Raw genomic sequence first — 12,655 nt, forward strand, 5'->3', positions numbered from 1 at the left:
CTCAGCCCAGCTCAGCCCCGGCTCAGCCCCGGCTCAGCCCCAGCTCAGTCCCAGCTCAGGCCCGGCTCAGGCCCAGCTCAGCCCCGGCTCAGGCCCAGCTCAGCCCAGCTCAGCCCCGGCTCAGCCCCGGCTCAGCCCCGGCTCAGCCCCGGCTCAGTCCCAGCTCAGGCCCAGCTCAGCCCAGCTCAGCCCAGCCCGCCCCGGTCCCAGGGGTGTGGGAGCCTCCGCGTCTCTCCCTTCCCCTGCCCTGCCAGGAGAGGCTCCAGCTGACCCTGCGGCCGGAGAGCTGCTGCTGAGCTTTGGAGTTTCGTCCAGCCTTCTCCACATGGTCCCTGCAGCCACGCTTTTCCAGCATGGCCTGGCCCAGCTCATTCACTTTCTAGATCCAATTTTAACCCCTTTAATGCCTGGATGAGACTAGAGATCTCCTGAGCTCCCCAGAATGAAAAGAATAAAGCAAGGAGTCTACTGAAGTCAGTGAAATGAAAGCTAAGTTTTCCAGATGGGAAGAGATTGAAGAGGTGCCACTGATAAGCTGAAAACCTCTTTTTGTGGGCTATGAGGGGACTGTGACTACACTGAAATTCCTTTAAACTGTGAAATATACTTGGGGAGAATAAAGTGCTTGAGAAAAAGCATCTTTTGCCTTGAGGAAATGGGGCTCTCTGTTTTGGGACTGGAAATAGGGACAGAAACATTTAATAGAAAAAAGAGATGAAGAGAATTTTGTCTTTCAGCAGCTTGGCTTTAAAATGAATACCCCAAGTGTGCAGCATAACCCATAACACAGCTCTGGAGGGACTGTGGTGATGGGAGGAAATTCATAGTTTGCAGTTTTTCTCCAGGCAGATGCAGATTGTGAAAGTGAAGACACCCCCTGAGCCTAAACCAAAAAAAAGGAACTTTTCTCTCTAGAGCGAACTGAAATTATTATTTAAGTAGCTAACTGACTGAAGTGTTCTCTGTATGTTGCTGTTAAGAAATGTAGAAGATGAGGGGAAGGGGTATGAGAGAATAATCTGGAAATCTTATTCTGAATTTCTTTTTTTTTTGGTGTTATTAATAAATTTTTCCTTATATGCTTTTAAGTTTTAAGTCTGCCTTATTCATGCTCCTAAATTCTATCTCTAAAAGGAACTGAATATATTAAAATTGGCAAACCCAAGTCAACCATGAGAGGTACATGTAAAACAGTTTGGACATCTGGGTTGCACTGTACTTTACTACCACATTATGCAAAACACACCTGAACCTACACAAAACACACAGAAATACTGAGTCAATACAGCACACAGAGTTAATATCATCCAATTTCAGATTCAGACATGGAAAAAATGAACTGCATCAAGCCCAGTTCCTAGTAGAACGCTGCCATTCCTAGTCAAAAACACAGTGGCATACTTTAGGGAGATTTGTTTTTGAGTGACTTACCTCAGCATCTTGCTCCCGGAGCCGGTATGTTCTCTCCAAGCACTGCAGTATCTTAGGACACAATGTCTTCTCCTCCAAGAGGGACTCCAGAAGTAAGACCAGCTGGTCAGGGAGAAGCTAGAAGAAAAATAAATGCCATGCGTGAATGAAGATCTCTACTGGCTGAACAATGTAAATGGAAACAAACCAAAGAGGACAAGATCGTGATAGCCAGTGCACTTCCAGCATGTGCTTGAAATACAACTTGGACCTCTAGCTGGTTTCTGAAAAACCTCAGGGTTTATCTCTGTGTTCTGAAGGACTGTCCTGGGGTATGGTCCATGGTTTTCATTGCTATGTTAGGTCAGATCTAAAACATGCATACCTTATTGAAATATAATCATGGCTTAATATATAAGATTTTTATAGAATGTACAAAATAAGTAACTCTATTTTGTTTGGATTTGGAAGAAATAAAAAGAATAATTTACAATGCATAATTTGATGAATCAACAAGGTACAGAATATATAATTTTTTCAGAGTGGCATTTTTATCTGATATACAAGTATTTGAATGATATGTTTACAGTGAACAAATAAACAGAACAAAAGTAAGTGACCCACCAAACAATTGTTGTAAAAACACACTTTAAGGCATATTTTAGTCAGTGAGTCACAAATCATCCAACCTTTCAGGGGAAATAATAGGCATGAATGCTGTGTTTGTGGCACATAGGGTATAGCATCTAGACATGGATATATATTCACTAGTCAGTTGCTTGACTTCAGAATGTATCATTCTGAACTGGAACTTAATGTAAATTAAAAAAAAATAAAATCTGTTGTAGCCAGTGCTTAAGTGCTGTTTAATAGGCTTACTGGATGAACAAATAAATAATTCAAACAGAGCTCAGAGAGAAATTGCAGCAGCTGCCAGGAAACATCTATTGGAAATTCAGGCTCCAAGGTGATCAGTCAGAAGTTCTGTTATATGCCCCAAAACTTGCCCCACTATTCATCATTGCAGAGCAGCAGGGGAGGAAGAGGGAAGGGAAGAGAATGTCAGTAAAACTTTTGCATACAGAAAGAAATCAACCCTGCTCACTTCCAACGTTCTTGAGACAGACTAATGAAAAAAGACATCCTGTTACTTCCACAGTATTTCCGTTTTCACCACATTTGGCGATTCTGTTCCCATCTCCACTTTGCCACGCCAATGCGCAAAGCCAGGATGAAATTAAGTCAGCTATAGGAAATGCCTCTTCCAACAACACATCCCACAGTCCGAGCTGTTTATGTGTACTGAGTAAGACTGGATTCTTGATCTCTGACAGAAAGTTCATGAAGATACCAAGAATCTTCTGATAAATCTTAATCTGTAAAATATTTACGTTAACAACTAACGTAGCAACATGACATTTTTTTCCCTTTTAGACTGATTAATACCTAAATCAGAATAAAGAGGAAAGAACATCACTAATATAATAATGCTTTGGTTTCTTTGCATTTTGATTTCTATTTTTTATTCGTAAAATTAGTTGTACTCCTGAAGACTGAAAATATTACTAGCTCTTAGTGAAACATTTTGTAAGTAATATCAAAGCCTGACAATCAAATAGTATCATTAAAAGTGGTCAGGTCTATAAAAATATTGAATATTTGGTTTCAGGACAACTACTAAATTGGCACTTTAAATGCTTATTAGGGAGTCCAACAGCAGATGCCAGGGGGGTGGTGAGACAAGTTAAAAAATAGGACAGGGAAAGTTTCTGGGGAGTGGCTCTACTAGGAATGGAACTAATTTTGAACACTAATAAAATACAAAATGTTGCAGAACACCACACAAAGAAAGGTAACTTCTGATTTAGAAAGTTTTCCCTGCTGACTAAAAAGACAGAAGAACAATACCAGCTACTTGAAGATGTAGGAACAGCTGAGTTTTTTATAATATATCTCCAGTATAATTGCTATACAGATTCACCCACAGAAAGCTATTGTTTAAGGTAGCATTACAGAATCTCATTAAAGCAGAGAAAAGAGCAGCAGCAGAGCAGTAGCCATGCCCTTAATTTACATCTGCCTAGAGCTGCAACATTACTGAAGTTTCTTCAGAATTACAGGTTAAACTGCTATCAATATAGATTTGAGAGTCAGTAAAACAGTCAAACAGCCAACCAACCAACTCCCCCAATAAAACAAACAAATAAACAAAACCAAGAGTTCACAAAGTGTTTGGACAATGTTGTCAGGCATATGGGATGATTACTGAAGTGTCTTGTGCAAAGCCAGGAGATGGACTCGATGATCCTTGCGGGTCCTTTCAAAACCAGCATCTTCTATGATTCTACAAATGAGACCATGGTGCCTGCTATTTTCCCACGTTCCAGCTGCCCAAGATGACACCTCAGACAGCAGTTTCCAGCTCAGGGATTAACTGCAGTGCAAGGCAGGAGTCAGGGAACACCTGCAGCGTGGGTGGGGTGAGGAGGGGCACGCTGCCAGACCTCTCCCCACAGCAGCACTAGAGGGCACAGCTATTACAGTCTGTTCCATGACTTTTTTATAACACAAATGAGGAACACTCATCTACACTTTGACCCTTTCCTTTCAATAAAAGAGACTCTCCTTAAAAACACTATCTTAGGCCAAAAGACAGAAAATTCAACTAGAGTTTCATGACAGAGGCTGCTACAAAATTCACTCAGGGGTGCAGGCATTTTCTTTTCCTCAGACCCAACAATATGAGTACCATTCTCACAAAAGCAGTCTTTTAATGGTTACAAATAAGCTTCAAAAAATTGCACATAAATTTTCTGTCACTGTCACTCTTCACTGTTTTTTGTTTTCCCACCACCATCTTTATTTGTCCTGCCCACCTGTTAATTTCCATCTTTCAAAGCAGGAGAATTATTTGGGGTGCCTGCTGTCAATTTTCAATTTGTTTGCCTTTTGCTCAATACAAAGAGGTCCTTGCTTTAAGTGCTATCTAAACATAAATACTGTAGAGTCCTAAATGCTAATTTCTTTTCAAGCACCACATAACCACTTTCCTTTACAACAACTCATAATCTGTGAATGCATATTGAATATCTACCACTCACAGAAAACTACACAACACAGATACAGCAGGATAACTGTCACAGTCTCAAGTTGTGTTTTCAGGTTGAAAACATTCAGGAACAACCATAACACCCTAAATGCAAAATTTCAGTGTTCCTCATGAAATGAAATGAAACAAAGTAAAATAACCCCCCACACTCTGAACTATAATAGAGAATGCTCTATCAAAATGTTCAAATTTATGCAATTACAAAAGCAGATCACTTCAATCAGGAAATGTGGCAAAGATCAAGAAATAGTTTTCATTACGTCAATGATTGCTGCAACAGCATCTATTTATACTGTAAAGTAGATAGTTCCTGCCCCAACCTATGCCAGCTGCATGGAAATCATACTGCTTTTCTCAAGGCTGGCCATCTCCCAGCTGTGACTGTAGTGGGCACTACAAAGAGGATTTAAATGAATATGTTGTGATCAAGCACACTAAAGGTTTTCTGTCATGTCCCATGTAATTTAACATCATCCCCTCTACAAAGCTGTATCACAGCACTATATGAATTATCTTGCCCTTAAGACTGTAAAACCTCACCTACAACTCTTTTGAAAGTGTTCACTTTGTCCTACCACTAAACAAGTATTTGTTCCCTGCTTCCCCCAAGATACCTGATGTGGTGGCTTTAAAATTTGAGTAACAAGGCTATTACCCTTAAAACAACTGCAAATGACAGGGAATATCAAAACTGGGTCTGCATATGGAAAATGCAAGATGATAAAGAAAACATAAACAAACTGAAAATACAACTGAGATTCACTGTATACTAAATATCTCAGAAGTAAGAAAAGCATACTTTGTATTTTATTCATAACAGTACACAAAATACTTAAGCCATTATACTATGTTACAAGAGGACCTTAATAGATTAGTAGGTTTAAAAGGTTTTCTACAAATAATCTCTGAATAAAATTATGAATTTTCAAAGTACAATCCCTAATCTGTTAAAAGCACAAAGAAAACAAATCTTTCCTCTTCAGAGATCTGGTATAGCAGCTACAGAGGTCATCGACCTCACATCCCAGAAGACCACCCACATGAAACAGCGTATTTATCAATTCCTACATTAACAAACGCAGTAAATGCCAGATTCACCCTTTATACTAGAAAAAAAATTGCCACTGAAACATTTGACTACTGACCTTTCACAGCCATAAAATGTGACACAGATATATCTACTTGAGTATCCACAGCACCAGCACTTGCACTGCACCCTCCGCCAGGACACAAATCACTAAAGTTGTACAGCTGGTATGTTGAATATCTCATTTGCTCCTGCCTGCACTTGAATGAAGTCATTGAAAGCCTCCTTGAGGGGAGATCTGCCTCAGACTAATGCAGCCACCGATTGACAGTGGCGTGATTTCTATTATTACTCCATTATCACACTGGGATCTGTGCCTAAATGAGCATACTTCCTCCCTGATGCCATTTCCTTTTATCCTGGCTCTAGTCTAAAAGTGGATCAATGGGAGTAATATATATGATGTCACTTCAATTTACAGCTACTGCCTCCCTCTGTCGCATGCACAAATAGATCAATTCTTCCCAAAAATGGTTAAAAAATGCACAGGGAGAATCTTCTCCGAGAAAAGGGTTCTCTGCTATATTTGTCTGTGTAACCACAGCAAGGAACTGTTTACATAGAGCAAAAAACAGGAGGGAAAAGGAAAAAAAAATCACTACTGTGCACTGGAAAATGCTGGCTAAAATACAAGAAAAACAAGGCCTTATAGAGAATTAAACCAATCAGACCTTTGAAAAAACATATAAATGTTCAAAGTTTCTAAGGCACACTATATTTCTCCTGTATTTGGTGGAAGATAGTCTTGTGTCCTACCCCCAAAAACATTAAATGTATTTTCACTTATACATTTAGAAAATTTTCCGAAGTCAAGCCAAATTCTTTCCCACTCTCCTCTTAGGAAAGAAAGGGAAACCCCCATCCCATAGTTCAGTTGTGAATGGTTTCCTTCAAACAAAATTTGATCATAGAATAATTTAGGTTGGAAAAGACCTGTAATATCATTGAGTACAACCACTAATCCACATTGCCATGTTGACCACTAAACTATGTCCCTAAGCACCAAGTCCATATGTTTTTTTAAATACCTCCAGAGAGACTGAGTCAGTCTTGTGCATCCTGTTCATTTTCCTCATAAACTGCAGTCAAGAAGGCAATGCTATTAGTCCAGGAGACAGGATTTATAGGTCCAGGCCATCTCTGCACTTCTACTTCACACTAGTCAAACAAATCCCTAAATGAATCACATTTTATAAACTCTCCCCCACTACCTTCAATGCCCTTTTCTGTAGACTGCAAATAAATACAAACCTTCATAGAAAAAATCCCCTCATTTCCTCAAACCATACAGAAAATTAGTAGATTGGAAATTCAAGAAAACACTGTTTAGTCAAACATGTTTTTACACAGATGTTGTCATTGTTTACCTCAAACAATATTCTTCAGATGTTGATCAGCACAGTGACTTCTTTTAAATGAAAGCAAGGCATGCTCCCCCCATCCCCCTTCAGGGCCTAAAATGTGCTCATATCAAGTAACATATGAGTTAAATAAAAAATGTCCACACTAACTATTGTTAATTAGTGAAGTGTAATACACTACTGAAGAGAATTTAACTCTGAACAAATTAGTCTGCTGTTTGATATAATATGAAGGAAAAAAAAGTATTCTGCAGCTGACATAAAAATGCTTTGAACTGGTTTCTAAAATAAAGCCATCTTTGCTAGAGGCTGACAAAATTTCACAAGCCCATAGTGAAAAAGACAGCTCTGTTCAAATTCATTTGGGCCAGTTTGTTTGACTTCTCTCTTGATGGAAAGCTATCTCCCCTTTCAATATTTATTAAAGATAACTAGTCCTCACTATATTTAAAGGCAAAATATATCTCTGTAACACATTCTCATCTAATAATGAACTGCATGCACTTGTATATCTTTTCCCACTGTGTGCAGTTTTTCTCAGTATCTCTTCAGATGGCTCTTCCTATGCTCAGCAACTCATTTTTAAACACCACCATTTTAAAAACACAAACCAGGAATTATGTCTTGTAATTATAATGAAAAAAATATATTCCTATAAAATTTGCTTCAAAAAGCCTTATTTCAAAAAACAGTAATTCCAACAAGTTCATGGGCATTTTACTTGTGTTGTACTTCAAAATATATTTTCTGGGACACTTATATCTGGCACCACTTACTTCTTACTAGCAGAACATAAAAATGAGACCAATTTATTTAATAAACAATTAATAAACAATTGCACTGGCATATTGTTCCCAATTACTTTCATCCTTATACCATCAAAATTAAGGCTTTTTTTGTTGTTGTTGTTGAAAGCAGATAAGCTGTGTCAGGAATAAGTTTAAGGCTGATACCTACTAAAACACAGTTTCAATTTATTCTGGCCACAAATATGAAAACATTTCTGAATGAAGGACACAAATCTCTGTTTTACGTTCTGTGCCTGATTTTCTGGTTACACATTACCAGTATTATTTTTAAAAGGCCAGCCACTGCTACCAGTCCATAAAGCATTTTTTTTTTTCTTAAGCTTTAGTATGAAGTATTTTCCCATAATTTACTTAATGGAGAGAAGATCCACTTACAAAGAAATTCAGCATTTGCAATCTAATATAAACACCCTGAAATATCAAAAATGATTAAACTTTTATGATGTAACATATTGCTGAGCCAGCAAAATTAAAAACAGGTGGCTTCCACTACAGATTCAGTCAGGTTTTCTCAGCCTTCCCAAAGAAACATTTCACTGTAACTTTACGCTCAAGCATAGTAATTCCCTTTTAAGCATAATAAACTACACATTCTCTATTCTATGCAGATTACCTGCCCTGCCAATTACTATCATGCTTCCAGGATGTGCTGCTCCTGCTTTCAGATTAAATGGCCATATCAAGCAGACACAAGATGCCAAATCCCCATTTCAAGTCATACTTCACACGCATCATTACTGTGACACAAACCAAAGGAAACTGGCAACAGCAAGATCTTCAGTCACCCATTCACTTGATCTCACAAGTCCCTAGCAGTGGGGAGGTGATAAGAGTATCAGTCCTGTGGTTAGTGCTAGCCAGCTGTAAGCAGTTGACATCAGGACCTCTTTTTCTCACCTAACAGCACACCCAACAGAGGCACTTCAGCTTCAACAAACTATTTGTCTAACTACAAAGAACAAAGCCAAGCAGACCTTTTGTTTTATTTTCCAACTCTCTAACTATTACCTGTTGGAGGAAGCATGGAAAAGACCACCAAGTCTTAGTAATTGGTAGAAAGATTTCAAACACACATTGTAGTAGATGTTGAAGTGCAAGTAGCTGCCTCCTAATTTGTCCACCCAAAACACTGAAGGTCTCAACTGCTCCAAATCATGTGCTTAAGCTGATCAGTGGCAGTATAAACCATCTCACCTTGAATGACCAACATCTAGATCCTCTGGAACCAACTGTCTATCAAGTGTCCTCTGAGGCATTAAAATAAAGTGGTGGACTACAGCAGACACTGAAAAATGAAAAGCTGAAGAAGCATAACGATGGACTAGAGCCACAACCATCAGTAAGAACACCTTCAGCATCCAAACAGACTTCCTTTATTCTTCTCATTGTACGTACTAGAATAAGAAAGACAAAAACCTGAGAGCCAAAGAAAATTAAATTTTTCTAAGCTTTGATAAATTGCAAATTACTGGGCAAGTAACTGCATCACCCAGTGCTGAATATGAAAAATTCTATCTCTGGAAACTAGCCCAGGAAGTTAAATCCCTTCAGTATGAAATATCCTTGCAACAGAACTGAGCAAGGGACAGCTTGAAGAAGTATCATCCTTTTCCTTTAAAGTTTGGTACACATTTGGCCACTTCTGGCACTGAAATTTGTTCCTCATATACCTACCAATACAAGACTCAGACAACGCCCAGAGTTCAGCCATGATTGTTATCTTCAAGGAACTCACTACACATTTTCCAACTCTCTTATGTGGTCAGGTCCTAGAGAAATCTCAGTTTGTTGACAGAATGCATTCCTTTCTGGTAAGTCAAGTACAGGGTATGATACCTAGTACCACTAGATGCCCCACATACAGAGAACGAACCTAAAGAAGGAGAGAGAAAAGAACTTGTCTTTCTCTTCAAAGTTTTCACTAGCATGGCTGGGCTGAAGAAGTTTTATCAATTCCACTCAGCTTATGCAGGAGCTGCAGGATACAACATCACTTCAGGGAGGGCTGTCTGAGATTCATCATAAAGCACTAACAATGTCACAAGCCTTCCTGGAGGAAAGCATTAAAGCACAGATGGGAACCTGCACTTCCAGCTCTTAACCCTTTACTACTGGAACCCACAAGAATCAATTCTCTTTTCTACCCTTTTTTATTTCAGAACAACAGGTAACAAGGGCTTTTATATTTAATTAAGTTACGTGTCTTTTAACATTTTGTAGATATGCTGCATTTCTAGACCCATATTTTCTTCAGATCTGAAATCTGGTTCTGGTGGACTGTGTCAAATACAGACTCTGCATATTCACAACCATTTTTTCCAACACACCACATCCATTTAATCCCTTTTTTCTTTTAGAGTAGTTTTGTTGTTTGCTGATTGGTTGCTGTTTTTGGGTGTTGGTCTTGGGTTTTTTTTTCATTTGTTGAGAATGCAATTGACCAGACTGAGTGGACTCCAGTTTCAGAAGTATACACATGCCTCCAAGAACGTCTTAAACACAGAGAACCTTAAAACAGATAAGAGTTCTAACAGTCTAAACCTAAGAATAGGTGCTGCTGGGAATGTAGAAGAGCAGTATATAGAGTTTGCAGTCATGAAATTATCCGTATGCATCAAAGATGCAGAGATGCCAATCCACCACCATCAGCTTCTAGAATTACTTTTTAACTAAGATACCACAATGGCCATGATTAAAACTACCCAGTTGTCTGAAAGAGCTCTTCCACTGTGGTGGAAAGTTATCTAGTTCCACAGCTGCTGTCACTTCTCAGCCTAACTGCCCACCATGCCAAAAGGAAGCCTTTGGCACTTTAGTAGAAAACTGGCACTGAACACTGCACCACTACTCTAGCAACACAGGTTCTTGTATGGTTATCTGTCACACTGGTTTTCAAGATTTTTGTGGTTCCCCCCACAATACCCACGAAATCAATAACCCCAGGCTACAGTGATGACTCGGAGGCAGCCACTTCTGACTGCTACCCAAAGATCACAGGTGACAGCCAGGCACTTACTCTGCTCCACAATTCTCCACTCAAAGCAAACCAGCTTCTTGAGAACGCACCTAAACACCAACTTCTTGAAAAGGAGACTGAACTTTTCAATGAGTTGTCCTAAAACATGTACTGTCACCTAAGCACCTAAGACTGGCACAAGTGTCACCACCTCTCACCCTAGATGTAGGCCATATTTCTCAGTTTTGTCTGCTCTACTACAAATACCCAATAAGGTGTACTTAAAGGAAAAAAAAAAAAAAAGAAAAAGGGACCACTTCTACATCCCAAAAAAAACGTTTCTGAAACAAAACACTTCATTACACACAGCTCTCTCCAGGGGCAGAGGATAAGACAATGAAATACCTGATGAAAGTTCATTGCTTAGTATTTTTGTAAAAGCTACTCAAATCCTATTGTGTTGAGTGTGATATGGAACAGAATAAGCGCATGTTACTACTTTTTATTCCTAATTTTTAAAATATGGATAAGGTTTTAATTTAACCTGTTGCAAAAGACAATTAACACTAGGAAAAAATAAAATTATGCCCTTAAAAGATCTGAGAACAAGAGGATGAATGTTATCCTTATTATGCCCAGTGCTCTTTAAAAAGATACCATAGTTACAAGCAAGGATCTTGCAGCCAGATTTTCTCTTCCAATATCTGTATTTCAAAATCTGTACTTCTCTTATACAGGAGCATTAGAACTAAGTATAGAAATAATCCAAGCTTAAACTTGCTGGACACGAACTTTTCCAAACTGCAGTCTGACTTAGGGATTTTTTTAGCTTGAAGGAGTACAAGGAATTGAGTGGCTTGAGACAGTATTTGCACACCATTAGCATGTGCAGGAACAGAACTTCTTAAAAAAATGAAAAAAGCTAATCAAACCCAGAAAGCTGGTTGAAGTACTAATGTTTTCAGAACTAAATTATCAAATAAAATGTGATGTAAGCGCTACACTCTGTTCATGGTTTTTGGATGAGACTTTCTATAATGTTTAGGATGATAGGTATATCATTAAAAAGAATCAGAAACCATTTCATTGCATATACTGACCAGCACTTTCATATACAAACACAATATTAATAAGACTTTTCGATCTTGATAATGGATTTATTTTTTGACTCATAAATACAGATTCGTGTGGAAACACTATTCAATTTAGAAGAATTGTATCAAAGCACTAGCCCCTGAACATCTCTCTTTAGAAAAACCCTCAAAATTAGTACCTTCTTGTGATTATTGAAATGTGTGTTGGTTTTATGAAAACATGAAAGAGAAAAAGCTTTTTAGACCTACGAAGTAACTACTAAGCTGATAAATGGGTAACAATAAAAATACGACATTTAAGGGCATAAACGCCCTTATAAATTCAGTCTCACAGCAGAACTAAACCTAGAGGCTTTAAATATATTTAAATATTTTATTTTATTTAATATTTAATATATTTAAATATTGCATGCAATTTTTAATGCTCATTTATAATACTGATATATGCATGTAAGTATATAAAGATATGCTCACATAATAATTCAATAATTTTTTTAACCTGTCTCCAAACAGTGGTGGTGGTGTTTTAAGACTTTTGTTGTTTGTTTGCTTTGGTTACTTGCTTGTTTGGTTTTTATTCTTCTGTAAGGAAGATTCGGTGAGGTGCTTAAAATAACTTGATGTCACACTCTCCATCCATTAGGTTTATTCATCACATTGTAGAGCACCTGGAATCATTTAACATAAAATAGAGGTACCTGCAACTTGATGTCCAGAAGCAGGAACAAAGACAAGTTTTCATGCTGAAATCAAAGAGCGTCCTAGGTTATGCATTTTCTAATAGAGATTTTCAACCATATTTTCCATCAATAATTTAATACAACCTTCA

General features: G+C 38.2%; 1 protein-coding gene across 8 annotated transcripts in view; it reads right to left on the minus strand.

Annotated features, from left to right (window-relative positions):
- Positions 1 to 12,655, minus strand: part of AOPEP (aminopeptidase O (putative)) — a 186,108-nt gene that overhangs the window by 24,760 nt on the left and 148,693 nt on the right. For all 8 annotated transcript variants that reach the window (XM_079330950.1, XM_079330949.1, XM_079330944.1 and 5 more), the window contains one exon: positions 1,432 to 1,548. In XM_079330950.1, coding sequence (XP_079187076.1) covers positions 1,432 to 1,548 — 117 coding nt within the window. The remainder of the gene's footprint in view (positions 1 to 1,431; positions 1,549 to 12,655) is intronic.

The sequence above is a fragment of the Erithacus rubecula genome (assembly GCF_903797595.1).
Source record: "Erithacus rubecula genome assembly, contig: SUPER_Z_unloc_2, whole genome shotgun sequence".
NCBI classification, from domain to species: Eukaryota; Metazoa; Chordata; class Aves; order Passeriformes; family Muscicapidae; genus Erithacus; species Erithacus rubecula.